The 25,987-nt window shown below is 42.2% G+C and overlaps 2 protein-coding genes across 2 annotated transcripts; one reads left to right on the top strand and one right to left on the bottom strand.

Moving 5' to 3' along the window:
* Positions 1-443: 443 nt before the first annotated feature.
* LOC310861161 (haloacid dehalogenase-like hydrolase domain-containing 5) lies at positions 444-14,009 on the top strand. The gene is made up of 8 exons (XM_083768501.1): positions 444-675; positions 2,891-3,094; positions 3,953-4,065; positions 4,156-4,249; positions 4,834-4,867; positions 7,946-8,120; positions 8,962-9,150; positions 12,379-14,009. The coding sequence occupies exons 1-8, from the start codon at positions 571-573 to the stop codon at positions 12,773-12,775; spliced, it is 1,311 nt and encodes a 436-aa protein (XP_083624627.1). The 5' UTR covers positions 444-570; the 3' UTR covers positions 12,776-14,009.
* Positions 14,010-15,277: 1,268 nt separating this feature from the next.
* Positions 15,278-17,396, bottom strand: gp9 (glycoprotein IX platelet). The gene is made up of 2 exons (XM_083770322.1): positions 17,177-17,396; positions 15,278-16,040 (listed from the first exon to the last, which is right to left on the bottom strand). Exons 1-2 carry the CDS (start codon positions 17,217-17,219, stop codon positions 15,322-15,324), a joined length of 762 nt encoding a protein of 253 aa, XP_083626448.1. The 5' UTR covers positions 17,220-17,396; the 3' UTR covers positions 15,278-15,321.
* Between the last annotated feature and the right edge of the window lie 8,591 nt (positions 17,397-25,987).

Raw genomic sequence — 25,987 nt, 5'->3', positions numbered from 1 at the left:
TGTTACTCCGAGGATACAATGGTACAGTACAGTTCCATTTGGTTATTTATACCCACCCTCAAGAGGGGTGGGCACAGTGGGAGTCTGTGATCCTGTGTCCTATTATTACCCCAAACGGGTCCCTCGAATTTCTAAGGTTTTGACGTTGAGAACCGCGTGTCTACTTGCATAAAATTAAAATGTATGAAAATAAAGGGTTTTGTGGTTACTGGTTTTGTTTAGTGTGCAGTACTGGCCGTTGCTTTGAGGCTGTGCTTTTGCTTTAAACTCCCACGTCCACCTGATGATGTATAAAATGGCAGCGGTGCAGCTTGGCTCCGCTCCTCACTCCTTTCTGTTCGATGCCCAGAGTCTTCATCGATGCGCGAAGGACCTCCTCCTGCCCATATGTCGTCATCTTCTCTTGTCGAGTCAAATTATGTATGGGCGAGAGAGAACCGGAGGAAAACAGCAAAACAAGTCTAGAAGGGAAAGACCAAGAGCCAAGCTGAGCAGCTCAGCCCAAGCCGGCTCCCTTCAATAGCGCTTTTTATTTTTTCCGTATTTTATTGTTTTAACCCGGTAGAGGAGATGAAGGGACTCCTGACGTTTAGCCACAGGGCGGTATGCACCCTCAGTAACCGTCAAGCCGCCGGTTCTCGGTGCGGGTTTTACGGAACTGTGTCTAATAACAAGGTACGGTTTCGACTCGAGTCGGTCTGGAGCAGTTCGTTGCTTCATTTTGGCTCCATCGAACTGCATTGTTGCCATGTCGATTGATTGTCATTAAATAGGTCAGCGTATCAAATGAATTAGCTCTGGTCCATAGCGTTTGAGGGAGTTCCTTCTCACGCTATTGCGTCGCAATGCATTGTAAACGTTCTTGGATGCGGCGGCACGCGGCTCAGGCCAGCCACTAAACTGCAGGGAGCTGACCTAACCTCACATCAACGACATTTGCTAGCCCCTTTCGGGACACTTTGTCTTGGTTTCTGTATTTGGGACCTACATTTGCATACTGATACTGTAGTGTAGCCTACTCTACGGCTGAGAAAAACAACCATTCCCTGTGTCTTTGTCAGTACATTTTCCACACTGGTTGTTTTTGTGAGTGTGTAATTAGACAGCGATGTCGTAACGCAGAGCCTCTAGCTGTGTTGGGTAGCTCTGGTCCATAGCTCTATGCAACGGCAGCAAGAGCAGTACAAGGCTATGGACCAGAGGACAGAGCTATGTGTTGGGATGACAATCTGAATCATTACTTACTCCTACATACTTTGCGGCAAATATGCAATTAAAACAATGTAAATAGTTATAATCCCATCCCATAGAATAGCTAAATGACCAATCTCCTCAGATGCTATAATTTATCATACGACAACAGTATTTTATTTATTCAAATGAAAGTAAACTATACAAAAACACTATAAAATATAGTGTAGATTTAGCTATGGACCAGAACTAATGTAGATTATGACACACACTCACAGATAGTTGGTCATCTGTGATTATCACTTTACACTAGGCATAGCCTACAGGTAGCCTACAGGTAATTTGTGAGTCATTCACCGAATCACCGTAGAACATTTAGTACAGTAGTAGGCCTTAATGCTTCATCATGTACGGACCCCCAAATTGATTTGTATTTGGCTGTGGATTCCCATTTAAAAATAAGTAAGAAGAGAAGATTTGTCAACGTTTATTAAAAATAGCAGATCTAAAGGCCCACACAGTTCTAACTTACTTAGTTAACTTGTTTTCAAATATGATGCTTTGTATGGTCTCATTAATATTAACCTTGCAGCAATATTTAAAAACAAGATGCATCATTAGTCTCATATGTCCTCATGTAGAGCAGGAGTAGTTCACCCCCCCCAAAAAATGCTTATTTTCTATCAATTACATACACCACAAACCTTGAATTCATGGAGACGTCTTTGTTGCATTCCTGAGACAATAATTTCATAACCGGGTCATCTGTCAATAGGAGGACTCTGCCCGTCATCAAATTATTGGCTTAGGAATTGGACAAAAAACTAAAAAATGAATTCAAGGCCACATGGATAGCCTGGGAGTGGGAGTCAAGTCATACCATTTTCAGGTTCATGATCCAGTCGCGAGTGGATGGTAATCCTTGGGTCATGATGTAGTGTCTGGTTTGTAGTCGTCAGGCCGGACCCCCAAACCGCAATCAGCATTACCCCAAATTCCATGTGATCAAGGGCATCATCATTTTAGGGCCCATCCAATAAAAGCCTTGATGCAGTGTATGTTTCTTACTAAGTACTTTTTGGAATAGTTTGTTTGGTATATCCATCTTTTATTGCAACTCGTAGCGACTTGCAAGACTAACAACAAACAGGCGCGACCAAAACAAAGCGATGCCGTAATAAACTGAACTACTTAACCGGAATAATATTTTTTAAATTATTATTTAGATTTTATCATCCAGTCTAGACCACGCCTAGATGGGATCACACAGGCGATTTAGTTACACAGACCAGGCTTTCATCTGAGGTGGAAAGTTTGGTAAATAACTTTCTTGAATATTTTTTTGGGGTGAACTACTAAGTGTTCAAAGTAACTGTTTCTCGTTTTGCTATGGTCTTCCCGGAGGCCCCTCAATGACTCCTGGAGGTCCCCTCCCCAGACCCCACATTGAGAATCACTGCTTAATAGTGAATGCATACGTACTTGCATACGTACTTACAGCTCATGAATCCCACACCACCTTCATTGTTTAGTTCCATGTGTGGTTGTTTCTTTCATTTCACACCTGTCATCCGATCACAAGACACCTTTTGCCCTACATTATGTACCGGTGTATATTCTTTCTTTCTTTCTTTACACATGCACACAATGGCACATGTGACAATCAAGTTAATTCGGATTCTTGTCTCTTTTAACACAGCCACAGCCCAGCTTTGGTCTTCTGTTTGACATCGACGGCGTCCTCGTCCGGGGAAAGACGCCCATCCCCGCTGCAAAGAAGGCTTTTCAGAAGCTGGTCAACAATCAGGGTCAATTTAGGGTACCAGTCGTCTTTGTCACAAACGCAGGAAATTGCCTGCGACAGACAAAAGCAGACCAGCTCTCTCATATTCTGGGTGTACCTGTAAGTAGATGCATTGGCAACTATAGGGTTGGGATCCAATCCAATATTGTGGAACCGGGACCGGTTCCTCATGACATTTGGAACCGTCTCCAGAACTGGTTTATCAAACTGTCGGGGCCGGCATGTGGACTTCTTGTCTTCTAATTCTAGATACAATCACAATACCGGTGGTTCTCAACCGTTCTCAAACGTTTTAATTACATGGACCACTATAACTCTAAGCGTGTACAAATCGTGTCAATTTTGTTCCATTTGTACACTGTCAGAGTTACAGATCTGTAAGGGTCTATTTGAGCCCCCTCAAGTAACCCAGGGTCCCTGTCCTGTGTAAGAACAAGTGAGGATATAGAAATCCTTAAACATTTATGTAATCAGACTGCTAAGAATTGTTAAAATCATAAAGGTTCCCAACCCTATTATCACGACTAAATAATATGCAACGAGACTGCAGTGCATACCTCACCTGGTTTGCTCATATTAGTATCATCCTGTCTACTGGTTTATGTCCAACAAAATATCACAATATTATTTAACCAAATACCTCAACATTGTTATTGTGAGGAGAATTTGTATTTTCTTTAACATTTTGCACACACAAAAAAGCAAAACAAAAAAATACAACTAAACTCTACAAGCTCACAACGTGTCATGATGAGACATGTTGGGAGATTCAAATCTTGAAATTACACTTTTATCATATCACAATATTATCATAATGATCGATAATCTCATATGATCATGATTAGCCAGTCTTGTATCACAATATTGATTATATTGCCCCAGCCTTTCCTCATACCTCACCTGGTTTATGTACAGCCCTATTCATCTCCCCCTGTGTTTTTGTTTTTCTGTTTAAAGATTACTCAAGACCAGGTCATCATGTCGCACAGTCCACTGAGGATGTTCAAGAAGTACCATGAAAAGTGTGTTCTCGTGTCAGGACAAGGACCAGTCCTTGACATTGCCAAAAAGTATGAAAGTATTGTTGAATCTTGTGAGCTTATGTCTTGATCTGTATATTCTAGTCTCTGACTAGAATAATAATTTGTCTTTCTCTTTAGTTTGGGCTTTGAGAATGTGGTCAGTATTGAAATGCTGAGGGAATCATTCCCATTGCTGGACATGGTGGATCACAACAGGAGACCGAAACTGCCAGTGAGTTAATTGGATGGCATTAGAGGGGAACTAAGCCCTTGGCTAGCGGCACTTTTGTGCCAGTTTTGTGAGTTTGCTGCTATTTAAAGCTTAAACATTATCAAAAGGGATAGGCTGAGCTTGTTAAAAGGTGTACATATGAAACACAGCTGCAACCTAGTAATGGGTGTGTTAGATTTTATTGTGCCAATGACCAAACACTGACAATACCATTGACTATTGTGAGGAATGAATAGTAAATATAAACCTTGTAGGAAGCCATATCACCGGATATCCTGAGACTAGATGCAGAACATTCCATGTGGAACTTAAAAACACAGGCCACAGTAGAATATACATTTGTGAATGATAGTCACATATGTACAAAACACGGTGACACATACCGTTAGAAAACGCACAAAACTGAGCCTTATACAATTGTTGCACAGTAAAATGCACAGTAAAATGTTTTACACGCCTCGGGAACGTAAAATGTTTTACACGCCTCGGGAATTTCCTGAATTGTATTAACCAGAACAACAACTATTTGTAGTAACACGTGCCACTGTAAACTATGTCCAATTAGATTGTATTCTTTCTTTCAGTCTACTCCTGTTGGCAACCTTCCTAAGGTTGAAGGTATGTGCTTGATCTATATATTACACTGTGTTATACATCTATATAACCTCAACTAATAATCAGCTGGCATTGTCAAAGTTGCCCAGGAACATTTCTCCTTTTTTATTTGCTAAAACACAGATTATCTGCCAGGTCAGGGGTTTTCAACGGGTGGTCTGTGAAGGTATTGCATGTGTTCCCTGACCATGCATTTAGTAATCGCAAAGTGAAGATTTTGTATTTTCTTACATGCAACAGTGCACTAAACTTTGCACGGTTCCGTGGAAGTGCGTCAATGTTGTCAATTACTGGGAAGTCAGGTTAAGAAATTCCACAGAAAAGGGAGATAGAATCTCAAGGAGGGTAAGTGTACCAGCTTGCCTGATTGAGTCATTATTAGTAAATGTGTCAATTTAATCATCGTATTATGCGTTTACTCTATTAGTACTGTATATCAGTTAACCAAGAGTGAGTTTAATGCAAGCTTGGATAAAGTAAGAGAATGGAATAAGGGTAACCGTGGGATAGAAATAGATCAAAAAGGCTCTGGACCACTTGTATATTTCAGTTAAATAATGCCTGGACTAAGTGTTCTAGAAGCACTAATCTAAACCAGGTTGATTTTTAGTCAGGGTAGTGGTCCTTGGTTCACAATCAGTTGAAAACCCCTGTGCTAGGTGATAATTTGAAGAAACACATTCCCATAGCCTTATTTATTAACAAAGACATGACAAAACCGCATTTGATCAGCACTTTAATTGAACATAGATTGAACACGTTCAATCAATGTTGCCATTATGGTCAACTGCCCAGAGTCCCACTGGAATTCTCAACAGAGCGAGGATGGAGTTGATTGAACATATGGCAGGCGTTCCTGGCTGTTGAGCTCGCTATTATGTGAACTGACAAAGCTCACTGTCTTCCACTCTGCTGATTGGATGTATATAGAACTGATGTTGCCGCTAACCGATCAGCAGAAGCTCAACCCTTCCGGTCCTTTTATCACTGCCTAACCCAGGGCAAATAATGGCTGTCCAATGTCAGCTCCCGACCACCAGGGGTACAAATGGACACTTAGGGTCTGGTAGAATTACACAGAAATGTACAGTGTTGATTGGAGTCCAAGAGATGCACAAACACGTACCAAATGGGGGGCTCCATGGCCTAATGAATATAAAATAATTCTTTATCAGCTAGTATTGTTGAGGCAGAAAGAGTTTGAGATGTTTCATGCCAAGATAGAAGTTTAAATACATGAACTCATGGGAGAAGTGCATTAGAGGTTCCCAAACCTTTTAGCTCTAGACCCAAAAGAGAAATTTGATGTCTCCCTGTGACCCAAACTTGGGAATCTACAAGCTCACATGTTGCACCAAGCTTGTAGATCTGCTATTTTCCCCTCTAATTAATATGGAATTCTTTTGATAAACGTTGAATTTGTTTTTAACTCGTAAAGAATTGTGAATTTAGACCCATACAAATTGGACCACTAGGGAAACATTAGACAGCCAGGGTGTCGGTACAGTTACTTTTCAGGGGAAAGCAGGGAGAGAGAGCCTAGGTATATTGAAAGATAAGAGAGGAACTTGCTTGTGTGACTGTCACAGGACTAAGCTGTACAGCTGAACCCAAAACTCTACCGTTTCCAGGCCTGTAGCCTGGCCGAGCCTGTCTGATTTCTGGTCTAGAGGGGCAGGTGCCGGTCGAAAACACAGTGGATCCTATTGGTTCACAGATCTGATCTACCAGGTCTGTAATCTGGCACCTTGACAGCATGACGGCATAAAATGTAATTCTACCACAATTCTTCCTCAGCGTCCTTGAACTTAAAAAGGTTCAGAATCGACAATAAAGAGTGTTAAACGTGTACTTCACTAATTCTAAACCGTATCTTCATATAATTTGTCTTCCTCAATCCTCAGTAATACTCGTAATAGTTCACACAATTTCCATCATTTCACTCTGTGTCTCATTGGCATGCTGTGGACAGTTCAGAAACTTGGCTAACCAATGACATCATCGATGGGTATTCCAAGCTAATAGAAACGACTGCCTTTCTATTCTTGGAAAGTTATGCAGAAATAGATGCCATTGTTCTTGCATTAACAATATAAAACTTTTTTTTAAATTCCGTTTTAAATGACCAAAACCTGCATATCAATGATGTCACTGGTAGGCATGTTCCTGAACCGTCCAAAGCCCTCCTCTGAGGCGTAGGCCCAATCCCAATCCACTCCCTTGCTGACTCAATGAGCCCTCACTGACTTAGCTACACGTTCATGTGAAGTCTGCGAGGGCTTGAGGGATGTCCCATTTGAAATCGGTAAGTCAGTGAGGGCTCAGCCCCGTCCCTTTATGTGCCCTTTGCCAAAGTCAGCATGCTGACTTTGACTGACTTTGGCAAATAAATTACCCACAGTTCATAGCGTTACATGGGGAATGAGGGGGATCCTCCGAACGTCAATCATTTAAGTGTGCATATTAGTTATGTATCGTGGTTAGAATGTCAACAAACACAATAGTGCTTTCTCACTGTTCTCAAAGGGAGACGGAATGGAAGGATAGGCTATATATTTAATAATAAGGGAAACGTGATGAGAAATGACTAATGAGCAAAGTAAAATAATATGGAAATGCAATTTATAATGAATATTATTATATATGCATATTACAACCCCTATCACAGGATAGTGTATTTATGAAAATAATAAAACGAACAGCTTAAATACTAAAATAGACATGATAGACATGTATAAATAGGCCAAGCATATACAGTAGGCACTGGCTGTGAATAAAGACAGTTTTTATAAAGTGATGCAAATTGCAAAGTGTCATGAATGGCGGACTCATCTTCAAAGTGCTGTCCCATTCCTTTCACAACAATTTGGAGCCCTTGCAGCTTCTCGCCCTCAAGCACTTACAGCTGACGTCACTAAAGTCAATGAGGGTTCAGGGCTTGAGGGATTGGGCAGTAGAGTGAGTAGACGGATGTGGTGCCATCTTTATTATTAACTCATACTGAGGATCAATTATATGAAGACGTGTTGAGAATGGGTGATGTGCTCCTTCAAGTCATGCATGTCCCTCCATCGCACACAGCTGTCATCCTCTTTGGGGAGCCGATTCGATGGGAGACCAACCTCCAGCTGATCGTTGACGTCCTGCTGACCAATGGGAACCTGAGCAGTGTCCATCAGCCCCAGACGTTTCCCCACATCCCTCTGCTGGCCTGCAACATGGACCTCATGTGGATGGCTGAGGCCCAGTCTCCACGGTAACTGCATAATCAGCACCAGTCCTGCTATTGGATTGTTTCGGGAAAAAGGGAAATCATTTTTTCATTCATCCTTCATAGCCGCAACCAAACACAAATGTGTCAGCAGATCACAGGATCACTGGACACAATTCCAATATTAAAAGAGGTAATTGAAACGGTTCGTTCATCCTCAATATAATGAATCACTATTGTCTCTGGTTCTGTCCCCTCTTTATTTAAACACGCCTTAATTCACCCAAGAAACTCAGTCTTGATCCTCTTCTCCTCATTAACTACAGACCAATTTCCAAACTGTCCTTCATGTCCAAAAGTATAGAAAAAGTTATTTCCTCTCAGCTCCTCACTCACCTGTCCAGCAACTTATTCGAAGAATCCCTTAATGCCTGCCTAGCCGAGCTTCAAAGCTGGATGTCTACAAATGTCCTGCAACTTAACACTAAGTCCACTTGCCTCTAGAACCCACCTACACAACTGTCTTGACTTCATGTAAGCCAATGTCACACCAGTAGACACAAATGTGGGTGTACTACTGGACTCTGACCTCTGTCTTGAGGCCCAGGTAAAATCTGTGGTTCGCACATGGATTTCAGATATCCCGTTTTATATTGATTATAAAGACCTTAAGACGTCCCACACTTCCTTAGCACCCCACGGTTTTATTTGACAAGACGTGTGTGGACCTCCTGGGCATCAGAAGTGTTAATTTCTAATTTCCTTTCTCGTTCTCTCCCACTTGTCTGTCTCTCTCTCGCTCTCTCTCTTTCTATCTCTCTCTCTGTTTTATAATCTAGATGTAACTAGAATCTTCTAGATGTAACTCTTTCTGATTTCATTTTAGCTTTGGCCATGGGGCGTTCCTTGTGTGCCTTGAGAACATCTATAAGAAGATAACGGGCAGAGAGGTGAAGTACGAGGCCCTGATGGGGAAACCCTGTGAACTTACCTACCACTTCTGTGAATACCTAATCAGAGGCCAGGCCATGGAGAGAGGATGGAAACGTCCAATCACCTCGCTCTACGCTATCGGGTAAGAAACCTCCCTCTATGCCACTGATTCGTTCTAAACCTTTTTAATTTTAAGGGCTGACCCTTTGATATGCATTAGTGGCCTAACGATTAGACCACAGTCCCCCATTTGATACTACTACTACTAATATTAATAATCTCTGACCTAATCTACCCTGAGAGTGGGTTACATTTGTGATAGTTAGGTTATTATGCTAGTATTATGGTTACCGATGACAAAGACAGGAAAGAAAACGTCATGCAAAAGACTAATCATATCTTTGCCTCGCCACCGTCACATTTAAAACTTTAGACTTTGGCTGTACAGGTCCTCTGTCTCTTAAGAGGTTTGAAAGCATAGATCTGCGTTCGTAAACAGAGTCACTCATCAAAAACAGAAGTGACCTTTCCACTTCTCTGTCTACTCACAAGCATGTTTCTGGATGGCCTCCAGCATTTAGTATAATTTACATCACTGATGCCGTTGTACTGATATATTAAAAATGTATCCTTTCTGGTGGCATAATTCCTTACATGATCACGGTCCGAAGTGATCACTAGCCAAGCATCAAGCGTGTGTAGATTTTTCATTTGGTTTTGGACACATGGACTAAAGTCATTTGCATTCCATGTCTTCTATGAAAGCATGTTGCCCACCGAAAATAGCAGATCTACAATCTCGCTAGATGTTGCGTTGCAAAGTGTTGTGAGCTTGTAGATTAGCTATTTTTGGCTATTATTTTTGGGTTAGAGTATTTGAAGTGATCAAACTAGAATTAGAAGACATGTTTAGAAGCATCTTCCATAAACATAAATAATCTCAGAAATGTCATAAAAGCAAAAGGTTAATGCCGCAAATCTGTTGAAATTCTTCAACTGGTTGGCTGTATGTACTGTTAGAACAGCAGCAACATGGGTTTAGATTTAGAATGATAGTACCTAAACATCATCATGAAACTTTCAGTCATGAGATTGCATTTAGCTTTATTCCGTGTGGACGTCACCCAACACTTTGGCGAGTGACCTATTCATTTTATATACTGTATGTATATATATATTTTTTTATTAACAAAATATAAGCATTGGTGGTTGAGCGCTTGTCAAAATATCAACCATGGTGGCTCATGGTAGTGTGGTGACTGTCACAGAGAACCCAGGAGTCCGGACAACAATTGGCCTATATCAAGATTTTTTATTTAGAAAAGGAAGAGGGACAGTGGTTAGGTTTCTTCTCCTGCAAAGTATAGTCTCTATTGTATTGAACAATCCCCTCTCGCTACCCCTAGGTGGGGTGGTTGGTCCGTTAGTCTCGGGACCTTGTCTCTGGACTCTGCGGCAGAGAGGGGAGTTTCAAATAGCGTTATAATATAATGCACAGGGTCTTTCTACAGACGGAAATATAATATGATGCACAGTGTCCTTCGCTCAGTAGTATCCACTGGTAGCGAGATATTGGTAGTTCGGGGTTTCTACTCAGCCTGTGTCTCTGGCTCTGTACTCGGGTTGCGATCCTGTCACTCCTTTTCCATTCCGTATAATTCTGGTAGTCCTCCTCTTCCCTTGGTGGTTCTTGTAGCCGCGCTACAGATTACACGCACGCTCCAAGTGTGTGTTTAGCGTGCTGTCAGTACATGCCTGGGGGGGGAATAAGACACAGAAGGGTCAGCATGATCATTCACCATATTGGCACAGAGTGACAGTGAATGACAGTGGTTTTCTCGACTCACCGCCCTAGCAGTCTCTACTGACGTGCGACCTTACCCCCCGGAGTGTGATCTCCTCTGAGGCAGAGAGAGCTCAGTTTTATAGTCTGATGGGCGAACACCTGTGACGCACATCCCAGCTGGTCCAACAGGCTTCTAAAACCACTCCCAGTGGTTTATGTGTTCTCCTGTCTCTCTGCCTCTGCTGGCCTCCGGGGGTATGCTTACCTGGGCGGTGAATAACCATCGAGACACCACAGTAGGCATTCAGGCAACCTTTTTTTTTTTTTTTTTGAAGGGACAGACAGTAGGCTGACAGGAAACGGGAGAGAGATGGGGGGATGACATGCAGTAAAGGCCGTGTCGGGTCCGGGAGTCGAACCCGCGGCACACTGCGACTGGATTACCAGTCCGGTGCCCAGACCGCTACGCTACGGCCTGGGCCAGGCAACCTTTTTAGCAATAAAATAATCAGCTTTGATGGCTCAGTGCGAGTAGGGTTTGTAATAAAATATCAGCCTTGGTGGCTCACAGAATACACAGGTGAATGCACTTGTTTAATGTCTTAAAGGTTTCATGACATTAATTTTCATTTATTTTTTTTATTTTTTTTTGTTTTTCTTTTAGGTTTTATGACCTCAACTACACCCAAAAAACCTGTACTTTGAACATTCAGTGGGTTTTCTGTGGTGTGGGATTTCTTTTGAGCTGCAATGAAAACAGGCAAAACAGTGAAAACAGTGACATCTGCTGGCAGATTCCTATGTTATATATGGGATTTGCTGACTGACATCACAGTCATTCAGGAAAATCAGAAAACCCCAGACCACAGAAAATCTACCTAATATAAAGAGAAAAATTACAGAAAAACGTCACAATGTCTGAGTTTAACATAGTGTAACACTGTCTACTTTCACTGAGCTGGAATTTACACTATATCTCCTATGATCTCATAGGAGATATAGAAGATATCTTCTAAGATATAGAAGCTTTAGACTGTTGGGTGGAAACCTTGTACTGTATGTCCAAAACCGTTCCATTTTTGATTGTTAATTTAAAGATGTTTTTTAATAGTGATAAAGCCGATCTACAAGCTCAGAACACATCGCATCGTGACGTGATCCGAGCGTTCGGCGCTTGTAGATCTGCAAATTTTCACTACTTTTGGTGTGACAATTTCTATGATTATGTATATTAATTTACAAAACAAATATACCGGTGTATTTTCTGCCCGACAGCAACGATATCACAAAGTCTTAATTTTAACTTAATTTCATTGTAACTTAATTTCCTGCATGTCTCATTGTGCAGACCGAATAATGCTTTTGTTTTAAAACAAGCCTATTTTTTAACTCTATTCAATGATGAATTAATTACAATTTGGACCTTCCATACCATCTCCCCTCACCACTGTTATTTACCACCATAATGCATTATTAAGCAGTTCAACTTCAAATGTGTAAACAGTTTTTGGGGCTGGGAAAACAAAGTGTAGATCAGACCAGTTGGCTGGTGAGCTTACCCTGCTCCTCTCACATCCTCCAAAGGGACAACCTCATGACGGACATCTATGGCGCCAACCTTTACAACCGTTACCTGGAGGAGAATGCCGCCAGGAAGAAGTCCAAGGCCATGGCCAAGATGGTGGCCGCTACTGGCTCCGCCGGCTCCATTCTGCCCCGCAGGGAGGAGGATGCGGACGTCTCCTGGGAAAGCGAGCTGGCACCCCCCGCCGCCACTTCCTGTAAGTCGGTGTTGGTCTGCACAGGCGTGTACAACCCTAACACGCCTTCCGACGCCGGCCATAGCATCAAAGAGACGGTCTTCCATGGGCACCGGGACTTCCGCTTTGACCCGGCGCTGGTGGAGCCAAGTCACCTGGTGTACGACGTGGCGGAAGCCGTCAACCTCATCTTTGAGCAAGAACAGTTTGTGCCTCAGTAGATCACATGACCTCACCCTTAGCAATGCATTCCTGGAACTCTCTGCGGAAATAGCCGATCTACAAGCTCAAATGCCACACGTTGTGAGCTTGTAGCTCGTACAAGCTAGTGAGCTTGTAGCTCGGCTGTTTTATCCAATGATAGCTAAAACGGAAGGGGACCTAGTATAGAGTGGACCTGGTGGACTATAACGTTTTAAAGGGAGTAGTTCACCCAAACAATTACTTTTTTTCTATCAATTACACATAGGAGACTCCACCGGTCATCACCTTATTGGCTTATGAATGCTTAAGGTGGACTACTCCTTTCCGTGGTTTAAATGGCCGGGTTGGTGCAGGTCCAGATGCCCTGGTAGAGGTCTGGGCTGTTAAATCACTTTAACTATTAATGTCTATGAACATGGACATTGTTTACAGACGTGCCAGTGTGTTAAAGAAACATAGGTCACATTCATACTTAAACATATTAACTCTTTTAACCGTTCACTGTTTTAAACAGTTTTTAGCAGTATTTTTTTATTTTGTGACGGTCTCTTAATTGAATAAGTGCACAATTAACTTTATGGAAAAGGACGTTTTAAAGACTGCCTTATTTCCTGGTATGTTTATTCAAGGCAAATCATGTCTTAAACTGTGGCCATGTTTTGAATGGGTGTTCGACTTTCTTAAACCATCCGATATTTATTACAAGAAGTTCTCAATGGTTTTGTGATGTTATTTCTTTTTATGTTTTAAACCTTTTGTTCTCAAGATGATTTCTGTTTTTTAATCGCCAAATGGCCAACACCCATTTTACCCAATAAGCATGAATAGATATGTATCAATAGTGCAATATTGTCCCGTGATAGTGCTGTCTGTCTGCATTGTGTCTCGTTGTGTAAGAATTGACCGGCATTTGCACAGATCCAAACGTTTAAATCTTACCCCATATCCCTGTTTGGTGGACCTACCCCTTGTAAATGTAGGATTTGGAGGACAACAAAATGAGCAGGAAACTAGCTATATATTTATATTGTAGACATAAATCTAACAAGATATTTTTTCATTTGAAGATTTACCATGCATTTCATTTGATGCATTTCCTATTGAGGTAAAAGTTAACCTGACTGAAATACGTTGAGTTTTAGGAACCAAGCTGAGGTTAAATTAAAGTCCCCAGTGTGTGGGGAGAGAACATGGGAGAGAAAAAAAGGAAAGAAAAAAGAATAAAACCTTCATGGTACCTTGTTGTCTCAACTCCAGCTGTGTGTGATTATTTTATTATCTGTCTGTTAACCCAACTCACTCAGTGCCACAGGACGCCTTTGGACGCCTCCCCCTTATGTCCTAAAGTGCCATGGGCGCCTTTGGACGCCTTTTTGAATTCCATATCTTGAGAATTCCTCTAATCCGGTGTGCAGGTGATGACATGCACATGACATGCACAATAGAATTTAATTGTATTTATAATGGGCTTCGGTGGAGGGCCAAAACTGGTGTCCACCAGGAGGCACTGAATGAGTTTTTTAAGGGTCAATACATAGTATTATTATCAGTGAAATAAATGATAAATAATGCTTTCTTATTTCCCCAAACAATTTATTGGTATTTAAACGGATCAATATTTGTACAAATTCCTGAGTCAAACATTTGTACATGGACTGGCCCTGGACTGATAGTGATAACAGTGGGTTTTAACAGCAATTTTCCGGAAGTGCATTATTTGTGGACCTGGTGACTACAGGCGAACGGCCGATAGTCAAAGTGGGCGGAGGAACGCAGAAAAGATAAAAAATTATTAATCTTTTCGCCCGATAGTGGGTGATTAGGTGATGCTCGCCCGCTGTTAAAACGCACTGGACTCGGAGGGGAGCCAGGGAGAGTTGACGATTCAGAATCTCAACAAAAGACGATTGAGAATATCAACAAAAGACACTGGTGTCTAAAAACCGTATTGACTGGAAAGAGAAATGTGTAAAATTTGCTGTGTGTGTAGAGCAGGGGTGCCCAAAAGGTAGATTGCGATCTACCAGTAGATCACAAAGGCTGTGCAGGTAGATCACATGACATGCCCCTAAAGAAATTTGGCAATTTGCCACTTGAATTAAGGTGACTTGATTGATTGACATCCAAACGTGCCCTGTCAGCTCAAACCCACAATGCAAGATTGTTTTCAAGAGTGTTTGCTGTGCACAAACGTGCAAAGAAAAACCCTACCTATTCCATTTCTCCCCCTCTATTTCCCATTCCAAGACGAAGTGCATTTATCTTATATGTAACGCCAGTGCTGCTATTCCATATTTATACTATTTTCAGCAATGGTATAATATTTTCTTTCAGTCGGTATAGATCTTGTTGAGCTGGTCATTAGAAAGTAGCCCTCAAGTCAAAAAGGTGTGGGCACCCCTGGTGTAGAGTCAAGGCCACGATGGCCTCGAGGCATAAATGTTTTGAATGTCATGAGACCAAACTGAGGGGGCACAGAGGTCATGGCCTCCATGAAACTCCTGCCTTGCCGGTAGCGGACTTGGCTTCTTAGACATCATGATCCATATGGACAGAATACTTCTCAAGTGGACTTTATCTTTATGTTGTGCTCCTTGTGCAAGACGTCCAGTATTTGTGGCAGTAATTCCATGTTGATGAGAGGCCTTTCCAGGTCATCATCGGACCAGGTCTCTGTGATCTCGGACAGGTCGCTCTGGAGCCTCTTCCTGTGTTTGGGCTTCAACGATCGCAAAGAGTCCGCTTGGAATCCCGCGTGTCTCTCGTCGATGTCCAGAGTGAACGTAGAATTCTTGGCTAGCCTCAGACCCCACATCAACAGAACAATGAGGCCAAAGAGCATCGTCCCGATCAGGACAGCGTAAGCGCCACTGCTACACATTTGCCGGGCACAGGAGTCAAAATGAGCATCGCTGAGGTCAGCGATGCGGGCATACGCCACAGAGCTGGGACTGGCACACGCAGGCTCCTGTGATACCACGTCCCTGTTCCTCAGCAACCAGTTCCTTAGGTATTGGATCCCACAGTCACAGTGAAACGGGTTCCCGGCCAGAGAGACCCTCATGAGTCCCGGCAGCCTGTCGAAAAGGCCCGGTGGTACCACGGTGAGCTGGTTGCCTTGCAGGTGGAGCTCTGTGGTGTCTGGAGGGAGCCTGGGCACGTCCACGAGGTTCAGGGAACTGCAGTTGACTCGTAGCCCGCCTGGTTGCAGCGCTGTACAGAGACAGGACTGGATGGAAGCCTGTGCACTGGATTTAGCCAAGAGCAGTACAACTGCTAGCTCTGGAACATTGAAGAGAATTATGTTAGCATCGTATTCTCTAAGCATATACCTGCACACTGGGACTAATACTGACCTGATGAAGATCCTGTGAAATCGAAACGTTGTCTGATAATACAGTAATTCCTTTACCTGAAGCTGGTGTGCGGGCCCTACCTCATTCCACAGCATCGTATTCTATTTCTAATCAAGTGAGGCCGATTCTACAAATGCCTTCTTAAACAGTAGTTCTCAAACTTTGCCTGCCACAAGGACCGCCAAATTGATTGTGTTAAAATAATTTCCAACACTTTCAAGATTTTCACGTCACGCCACCATGACCGTCTCCATATATGAAGATCATGACACTGACCTCATCAAACCCTGGATAGCCATACATGGAGAAGACACCTAGATCTGCATATGGAGCCGGCCAGCAACTCTACATCTGACCTCAAACCTCAAACCCTTAGATCTCCATGGGCTGACATTCTGACATTCCATTATGTTGATCTGACCTCATCAAACCCTTCACACTTCCCCCACTGCCACCCTTAGATCTCCATATATGGAGCTGACCTATTCTGACATTCCAAGTGTTGATCCAAAGCACCAGCACTCGCCCAGCAGTCTGCCGTCACTCAGGCGGATGCGTGCACACGACTCTTCTTGCCCTCAGGGCGTCTTACTGGTACTAATTATATATACTGAAAGATTAATCTAAAACCATAAACTCCAGAAACTTGTTTTACATGATGTTTTAGTTAATTACCAAAGGATGACTAAAGTCTTTCTAGTTTATACATTATTTAACCAATAAAGGGTATACTGTATATTAAGTTCAGGGCTACAATGCATTATCACATAGTGTGGTTATAAGGCATTTACTCGTTATAAATGTTAATAATTATGCATAACTTATGACAAGGTTTGTGAAGTATAACTTAAGTGCTGGTCATAATGCATTATAAGATCAGTGGAACACAGAACTATCGTGTAGTCAGTTATAAGGTGTCTTTGTCATAAGTTGTTATGCATATAGTTATATATATTTATAACATATTGACGAAGGGGGTCAATAACTACACTGGATCCTTTGGGGGGGAAATCCTCTGGAAATATGGGGGTTTCCCCCGATAGCAAAAAAAACATTACGTACGTTTCAGTGTCGAGCGTATTTGGAAAGGAGTCCCTGTCATCATAGGTATCTTCTCTGTCCTGTTCAGCCTAATGTTGTGCCGAGTTCTGACAGTTCTTCATCTTCACATCTCCACTTCACACAAACCAAACTCTATTTTGTAACAATAGAGTTTAATATTAATAATAATATATAATTTTAAGATTACCAATTCCGAGTATGAGGGATTCACTGATGAAAGTGCGAGTGTTTGGCTCATCTGGCGCGAGGTGGAATAGCTCTGCTGACATGAGATAAAAGCTTATCTGTGAAAACATTGCTAAAGGCTTTAGAAAGAGGGTATTACATATTTGCTACTGCATCATGACTGTAAGTGAATTTACGTGGATGCTCATAATTATACCATACCTTTTTATTGTTTACTTTATATAATTGGGGCAGTGCCAAAATGGCACAATGACAAATTTAGAAAATATTTGTTAAAGGTGTGTATCAAGTTTGTCAAAATGTAGGCCTACATTTTGTAGTCATGTTGGTTTCATGTCATTTGAGAAGACATTTGCAACAATTTTACAATGAACATTACAAAATGCATGAAAATGTCAAATGGTACATGTAACCAGTAACCACAGAAAATTTGTATCTACGTTAAGTAAATTAAAGTGTTCATAAGAAAATGTTACGTGTTATTTTAAAATATCAAATGCAAATAGATTTTATTAGCATTATCTCTATATGTGTTTTTGGGGGCAATTTGTGTTACATTGAGCGGGACATAATGCTGAAAACAAACAAACAAAAAAAATCTTTGACCAAGTACCGGTATATGTAAAAATGATTATAACACCTGTTTGAAATAGAACACCTAAAAAAAAAGAAAAAAAACGATGGGCCCATAGCCCATCGTTTTTTGAATTTAAGGTTAAGGATGTGAGCACTGACTGACTGAAGACAGATCTGTCAACAACACCATGTTGGCACGGACACGGGCATCATTCTATAGACAGATAAACATGATGTACTGTATGATGACTGCAGCAGTGAGCAGTCTACATCATATTATACAGTGCTGTGTGGTGATGACTGCAGATGATGATGTGTTTAATATACGTACAGTAACAGTAGACTACTGTCTGATGATTGCACAAACATTCGGTTCCGTTGGCTCTGTAATAAATGTGTGTTGAGATAACGACAACAATCTATGGATGCTTCATTATTTTGTATGTTGTGATTTTTTTCGCACACATGCACACACACACACACACACGCGCGCATGGACACACACACACACACACACACACACACACACACACACACACACACACACACACACACACACACACACACACACACACACACACACACACACACACACACACACACACACACACACAGGTTCATCCTGACAAAAAATAGGAAAATAACTCAAACTACAAAACATTTAAAAGTAAAAAGTTCCAGCATGTGTGCCCACAGTAAGCTGAATTATAAAATGTGTGAATGGAGTTTCTAGGTGAAAGTGATTTTTTTTTCAAGTTCCTTTTCTTTACCAACTGCACCATCACTACCTTTGCCTGACTGAGTGAGACTTCCGTGCATTCTTATGTTCTTATTTCTTCAAAGTAAAGTTTCAGAGTAAAGAGACCAGAGTGGGATTTGAACCCACAACGTCTGGATCACGTGAACAGCCACAACATATTGAGCTACCAGACTGTCTGTGGTCTGTCATGGTTTCTCCTCTGTATTATCTGATTAGCATCTATGATAACACTTAAAAGCACTAAAGACACCTTTGATGCACAGCGGCAAACACCATTAAAATGCTCTGTACATGATCCTTAGGCCCCATTTGAAATGTGACACCAAGAAGAACAATTTAAAACCTAACATCACAGAGAGCTCAGTGGCACCCTTGTATATGTCTGTATGCCTGTATGTCAGTATGCCTGTATGCCAAATTCCAACATGGAATCCTTTTTCCACCCTCACGCCCGTCTCCAGGGAACTCCTCCGAGATGTTCACCCAAAGTGCCTCACAGTACCGGGTGCATGTAGGTGACCCAGCGGGTGTGCCTCACAGTACCGGGTGTGCCTCACAGTACCGGGTGCATGTAGGTGACCCAGCGGATGTGCCTCACAGTACCAGGTGCATGTAGGTGACCCAGCGGATGTGCCTCACAGTACCAGGTGCATGTAGGTGACTCAGCGGATGTGCCTCACAGTACCGGGTGCATGTAGGTGACTCAGCGGATGTGCCTCACAGTACCGGGTGTGCCTCACAGTACCGGGTGTGCCTCACAGTACCAGGTGCATGTAGGTGACGCAGCGGGTGTGCCTCACAGTACCGGGTGCATGTAGGTGACGCAGCGGGTGTGCCTCACAGTACCGGGTGCATGTAGGTGACTCAGCGGATGTGCCTCACAGTACCGGGTGCATGTAGGTGACTCAGCGGATGTGCCTCACAGTACCGGGTGCATGTAGGTGACTCAGCGGGTGTGCCTCACAGTACCGGGTGCATGTAGGTGACTCAGCGGATGTGCCTCACAGTACCGGGTGCATGTAGGTGACGCAGCGGGTGTGCCTCACAGTACCGGGTGCATGTAGGTGACGCAGCGGGTGTGCCTCACAGTACCGGGTGCATGTAGGTGACGCAGCGGGTGTGCCTCACAGTACCGGGTGCATGTAGGTGACGCAGCGGGTGTGCCTCACAGTACCGGGTGCATGTAGGTGACTCAGCGGATGTGCCTCACAGTACCGGGTGCATGTAGGTGACGCAGCGGGTGTGCCTCACAGTACCGGGTGCATGTAGGTGACTCAGCGGATGTGCCTCACAGTACCGGGTGCATGTAGGTGACTCAGCGGGTGTGCCTCACAGTACCGGGTGCATGTAGGTGACGCAGCGGGTGTGCCCGGCCCTGCAAAGGACTTGCGATGGTATTGAGCAACATTAGTGCTAGTACAAGAAATTATGTAATAGCACGATGCAACATTGTCATTCTTGCTCAACATAACATAGTAGCCTACTGTACGTACCGTTTTGTATACTCCACAGAAGGCACAGCCACTCTTTTTGTAGCCCTGAAACTCCCTTTGAATTTCTGGGAACTTTGCACCTTTTTTTGTCATATTCTGACAAACACTCCCATAGGCTACAGACTTTGTCCACCTCCTCTCTGGACAGGGCATCGTTGTCTTTTAATTGGAGTAAGAACGCTGCAAAGTTCTGGACTGCTTGGAAGCCCTCAATATTGTCAGGTCCAACACAGTCCTACATCAAACAAAATAGTGGTGACATTTGTATGCAGTTACTACAGTTACAACTTTAATGAAGTTTAAACATAAAAGAAAAAAAGTAAACCTACTTCATGACTCATGAGTGGTGGAGGCTGATGCTGTGTCTTGCTGGGTAGCTGAGAGAGACAAAACATTAATGAAAATATAATGTTAACATTATAATGCTATGGGGTCCACACGAACACAAGTTTAGTGTGAGTTCTGTGGACCAACACTAGGGGGAAGCAGACCACATGCCTAGGCTTAGTAGGTAGGCCTACTGCTGAAGTCAGTAACTCAGTATCATGGCCATAGACTGTGATGGCTCCGTCTTTTGAGCTAATTTAGAACTTCCTGTCTGAGAGCTAGCTAATTTAAGACATCCGGTTGCCTTCAGAATAAAATAAGGTTATTTAATTAATAATTATTACATTACATTATTAGTATTATTATTACATTACAGTTATTGTAAAGACACACATTATGTTTCTGTGTAAAAATAAGTAATTAAATAACATCAAAAAGTTATCTAAATGGATAAATGCTATTCACTGGAGTGAATATTCTATTATATTCTAAAAACGACTTATAAATCCTAAAGCCTTGTTTATACTTCACTGTGCAACGGTCCTATGCTGGACAATAGCAGATATGCAAACTCACAGCACATCTCATTCAATACACTGAACTTGCAGATCTGCCATTTTTGAACACACTAGCCTATAAAGTTAACCATTTATCATGCTGCTCTACGTGGCACTGCATTCTGTGACATTAAACCAAATGGCATTTTCCACTCTATGACACTACTGTTCTACATTTTTGTCTAATAAAATAGGCTATTAATTTAATCAATCAAACTGCATTAACTAACAGAGATACTACTAACCAAGCTATCCATGTCAACATGCTCTATAGGAGTCTCAATAACAGGTATAAGTAACGTTTAATGTTTAGTAATTTTTAATGTAGCAGAAGAGGCCATTCATTTAACAGAGTTTTGCACAATTTTAACATCCCAGATCGATTGAAATATGAATCTACTGTGCTGTGCTACACCATGATATATTAAGAGTACAATACATTCCATTGTGAATAAAAACGTATTAACCACAGTGTAATGCTAAAGGTTTCATCACAGGGCTGTCTGCTTCATGTAATATCATTAAAAGTGTTGTTGGTGACAGACTGACAGTTATATGAGTTGGAAGCATTAAGACCCATTTTAACCCCCAATGGCTTCCTTTCTGACAAATAACGTTATTGTAAAAGATTCACGCGTTCATATGTAGCTATTTTGCATTTACATTTTTATGAGAAGCGGGTGGGACCAAGGGACCCGGATGTAACGTAGAAGGACTACAATATGACACTGTTAAATCTCGCGGGCGTGGCCTCACACCGGAAGGAAGTGCCGCCGTCCTCAAATACGGAAGAGACGCGTGGAGGTCGGCTTGGTCAGTGTTTGTTTGGAAGTGCCACGTCACCATCTTCCGGGTCCGTCTTCGGAGCAAGTAAGTGATTAAATGTTATTTAATACTTAACGCTGTTGTTGTTTTTGTGTTCAAACGTCTATCACTTGAAGTTACTTGTTATGATGTTTATATATGATGTTTGTACGAAACCGTAAAACAGTGTTTCAGTAGCCGTCGATGACCGAGTGTTTTTCCTTCTTACCAAAACAAACACAATTGTTTTTCCATCTAGTCGAGGTCCATTATTCATTAAGTATTTGAGCCACGGACCACCATGTTACATTTATAGACTCACATTAGAAATGAGCGAGTTATGATTAAAAGAACGTATAAGACGTATGATCTTGGCTCTTTGCTCTTTAACACACGACACAGACGGCTAGCTAACTAGGCTAGCTAGCTTCTAGCCTGTTGTTTGTTGGTGAAAGACTCCAAGCTGGGAAGTGTATTTCAGCGAGTAGCTATACATGGTTTTGTTTATTTTCTGTAAAGTATAACCCTCGCTGCTACTCGCTGAAATACACTTCCCAGCTTGGAGTAAATAAACAAAACCACGTATAGCTACTCGCTGAAATACACTTCCCAACTTGGAGTCTTTCACCAACAAACAACAGGCTAGAAGCTAGCTAGCCTAGTTAGCTAGCCGTCTGTGTCGCTCATTTCTTGCTCATTTAAAAAAAGGTTATATACTATGTAAACTATGAAATGCAGGCTTTCATTTGGTATATAGAACGTTTGTGTAGGCCGTCTCTATGAAACGGTATCAATTGAAAAGGAAATGTCGGGAAATCGCTTTATTTTTTCCCTCGCGCACCCAGCGCCAAGATCACGCGTCGTGTAGGCCGTCTCTACGAAACGGTATCAATTGACTAATGATCATTATGACTTGCTGTTTGCTGTATCTGTTTTTTTTAAATAGCAAAATACTGGGTCAATTGTCTGACTTTGATTGCTTAAAGTAGACCTGCATAAAATTCTGTACTGCAGCTATTTACAACCAGGTAGTGTATAAGTTAAATTGAATTGTTGTACTTTCAAAAGGGTTTATTGGGGCACCTAAGGTGTTAGATCTCATTCTTCTGCCCTTTGTTTCATTGCACACATGTTAAAGCATTGGTCTAAAACTACATAGCCTATATCCATTGAAAACTCTGTTAGCCTACTAGTTACTTTTTAGATTGTATTATTACAAAATATACACTAAACAACTTCAGTCCTATATTTCTTTACTTTAACTTACTTTTACTTTAACCTAGTGGGGGAGTGGTTAGTGGGTGGGGGAGTGATTATGCAAGAAATTAGGGTTGTGGACAAGTATCTATTGTCACACCCATTCAAGTGGTGCTAAAATTTCAGGATTCTTTGCATGGCTTATTCTCTGCTTTGGGGTTTCTGTTTCAACAAGTTTTAGATGGTCATATCTCCTTCAATTATTGTCCAATTTCATTGAATGATACATCATATGAAAGCTTACATTCTGTACTTTAATAATTTACTGTAATCTGTAAAAATCGAGTTGAGGCATATTCTGCTGGCACTGGTCACAGATTCTAAACACAACAAGTAACTTAAAAAGTGATAACATGTTTGAGCCACGGACCACCATTTCACATTAATAGACTCTCACAATGGTGGTCAGTGGCTCAAATGGGTCTGAGAGACTAGATGGCGTCAAATGTTGGTCCGTGGTTCAAACGCTGAATAAATAATCGACTAGAGGTGAGAAGAGTATTGTTTGGTAGGTAAAGGACACACATTCTGTGAAAATTGGCGCGAAGCAACAAACATTCTTTGAAATTGGTGGGAAACGATCCCGGGCACTCATGTTAACAAAGCTCAGTCACTAACCACTATGCTACAATCAGCATTATATAATTAAAGGATCAAAAGTAGCAATCTTCTACATTCTCTAATTGTGTAGTTTTTTGGAAATTAAGCAGATGCTTAACAACAATTGAACTATTGAGAGTGTAAAGATCTACTATTGGGGTCAATTTAGCCTGACCTAAGCAGAGACATTTCTGGCCTAGATGGGAGGGTCGCGTCTCAGAAAAGCGCGCACCCTGATTGGATCTCATCGATCTGTCCGTCACCCCCGGCCCCTCCTCTCCCCCCTAGTGCAGCGCTACGTCACATCATTTAGAGCGACGCCTACGCGGAAGGGTTGACTCCCACTTTTAGACTGGTTCAGCCCACGGCTTTTTCCAGGCTTTCATCTTTCGCGCAGACGAAATGAAAGCCTGGGTATCGAGGCTAGGGTCAATTTGGTTACCTAAATTAAATTGCTCTGTATTGTGACAGTAATCATTGCTATAGAGTGTGTGTTCAGTAACGGTGTTAAATAGCTCTATAGTGTGACAGAAATCATTGCTATAGTGTGTGTTCAGTAACAGTGTTAAATAGATATTGTGACAGTAATCATTGCTATAGTGTGTGTTCAGTAACAGTGTTAAATAGCTCTATATTGTGACAGTAATCATTGCTATAGTGTTTGTTCAGTAACAGAGGTCTCCCGGTCTCTCCAGCTTTTTGTTAAACACAGTCCCATAGTCACAGTACCTCCCATTCACTCCCACTCAGTCCCATTCACTCCCATTCACTTTTATTCACTCCCATTCAGTCACATAGTAACAGTACATCCCATTCAGTCCCATTCACTCCCATAGTATCAGTCCCATAGTAACAATACCTCCCATTCACTCCCATCCACTCCCATGCACTCCCATAGTATCAGTCCCATAGTAACAGTACCTCCCTTTCACTCCCATTCAGTCCCATAGTATCAGTAACTCCCATTATCTTGCAACACAGCAGCCAAGTATATGCAGAACACGTATACACGCATTTGACATAACACAAACAACAAGACAATTTACATACATAAAGACATGAAGACAAGAGCAATATCCACCGCTTTGATTATCCTGTGGCTACTACAACTCCTGATTAAACCCTTTTCTATTTATTAAAGAGCTGGAGAGACAGGAATATTCCTGTTACTGAACACACACTATAGCAATTATTACTGTCACAATAACTTTGTACTTTTGCTACTGATGTTTGTGTGCAACATTTGAGCTGGTGTCAAGTCACCTTAATTCAAGTGATAGATTATATACAGGGGCATGCCATATGGTCTACCTGCACAGCCTTTGTGATTACTGGTAGATCACGATGTACCTTTTGGGCACCCCTGCAATACAGGATTCCTGTCCAGAATTGTTTTTTATTAAATATAGAGGGTTTAAGTGTAGGGTTTGTCATGTTGGTGTTCTCTATAACTTTTCGTCCTGGGCATGACGTTAAACTGTCCAGTGTAACTCCAAGTTACATGGGGTGGGTATGGTTTGAGAGTTTGTGATGCTCAGTTCTTTTTTTGCGTCTCGGTTCCTCAGGTGGAAGCTGCATAGTTGGGTTTTTGATGGGTTGGGTTTCAAGTGGCTGGTCGTTTGTTTAGATATTGAAAAGGAGGAGGGCGAGCGCGCTACCTTGTGGGAGGCCGTTCTTTTCGGCTTTCCATTTACTCCTCTGGTCATTTAACTGAACATAGAAGCGCCTGTTGTTGAGGAGGCTTTTCCTGACCATTGTGCGGTGTTGGACAGTGTCGTAGGCAGCAGAGAGATCTCTGAATGCTGCTCCAGTTATTTGTTTCCCCTCAAACCCATCCTCAATGTGTTGGGTGAGGTTGAGCTCTGTCCAGCACAGGAGCGGCTGGGACGGAAACCAGCTTGGTCTTTAGTCAGCTTGGTATCTATGAGTGGCAACAAGGCGTTGGAGTAGCAGCTTCTCATATAGCCTTGTAGGTGATGCAGAGGGAAATGTGTCGGTAGCTCTTTGTGGATAATGGGTCTATGCCAGGTTTAGGGATTGCAACAACGTTGGCCTTTTCCCAGACAGAAGGGATGGTTTTCTGTGCTATGCATGTGTTCAGCATCCCCACAAGCCAGGTCTTTGCGTTGGGTCCCAGGTGCTGTAACATTTCTGCCAGTAGGTCATCAATCCCTGCTGCTTTTCCGGGTTTCAACTTTCCCATTGCAGTTTCAAGTTCTTCTAGGTCGAAGGGTTTGGTTTGAGGGCTGGC

Source organism: Protomyctophum parallelum, assembly GCF_964188405.1.
Source record: "Protomyctophum parallelum genome assembly, chromosome: 7".
Taxonomy (NCBI): Eukaryota; Metazoa; Chordata; class Actinopteri; order Myctophiformes; family Myctophidae; genus Protomyctophum; species Protomyctophum parallelum.
Note: the sequence above shows the minus strand (reverse complement) of the source record. Positions and strands in the feature narration are given on the sequence as shown.

Bases quoted from the DNA above. Each gene is read 5' to 3' on its own strand.
- LOC310861161 (XM_083768501.1), top strand. From the start codon at position 571: ATGAAGGGACTCCTGACGTTTAGCCACAGGGCGGTATGCACCCTCAGT. The intron at 4,250-4,833 runs GTGAGTTAATTG...TCTTTCTTTCAG, and splicing joins ACAGGAGACCGAAACTGCCA to TCTACTCCTGTTGGCAACCT. The intron at 8,121-8,961 runs GTAACTGCATAA...ATTTCATTTTAG, and splicing joins GCTGAGGCCCAGTCTCCACG to CTTTGGCCATGGGGCGTTCC.
- gp9 (XM_083770322.1), bottom strand. From the start codon at position 17,219: ATGATGACAGGGACTCCTTTCCAAATACGCTCGACACTGAAAC. The intron at 16,041-17,176 runs GTACGTAATGTT...TCAATGTTCCAG, and splicing joins AATACGCTCGACACTGAAAC to AGCTAGCAGTTGTACTGCTC.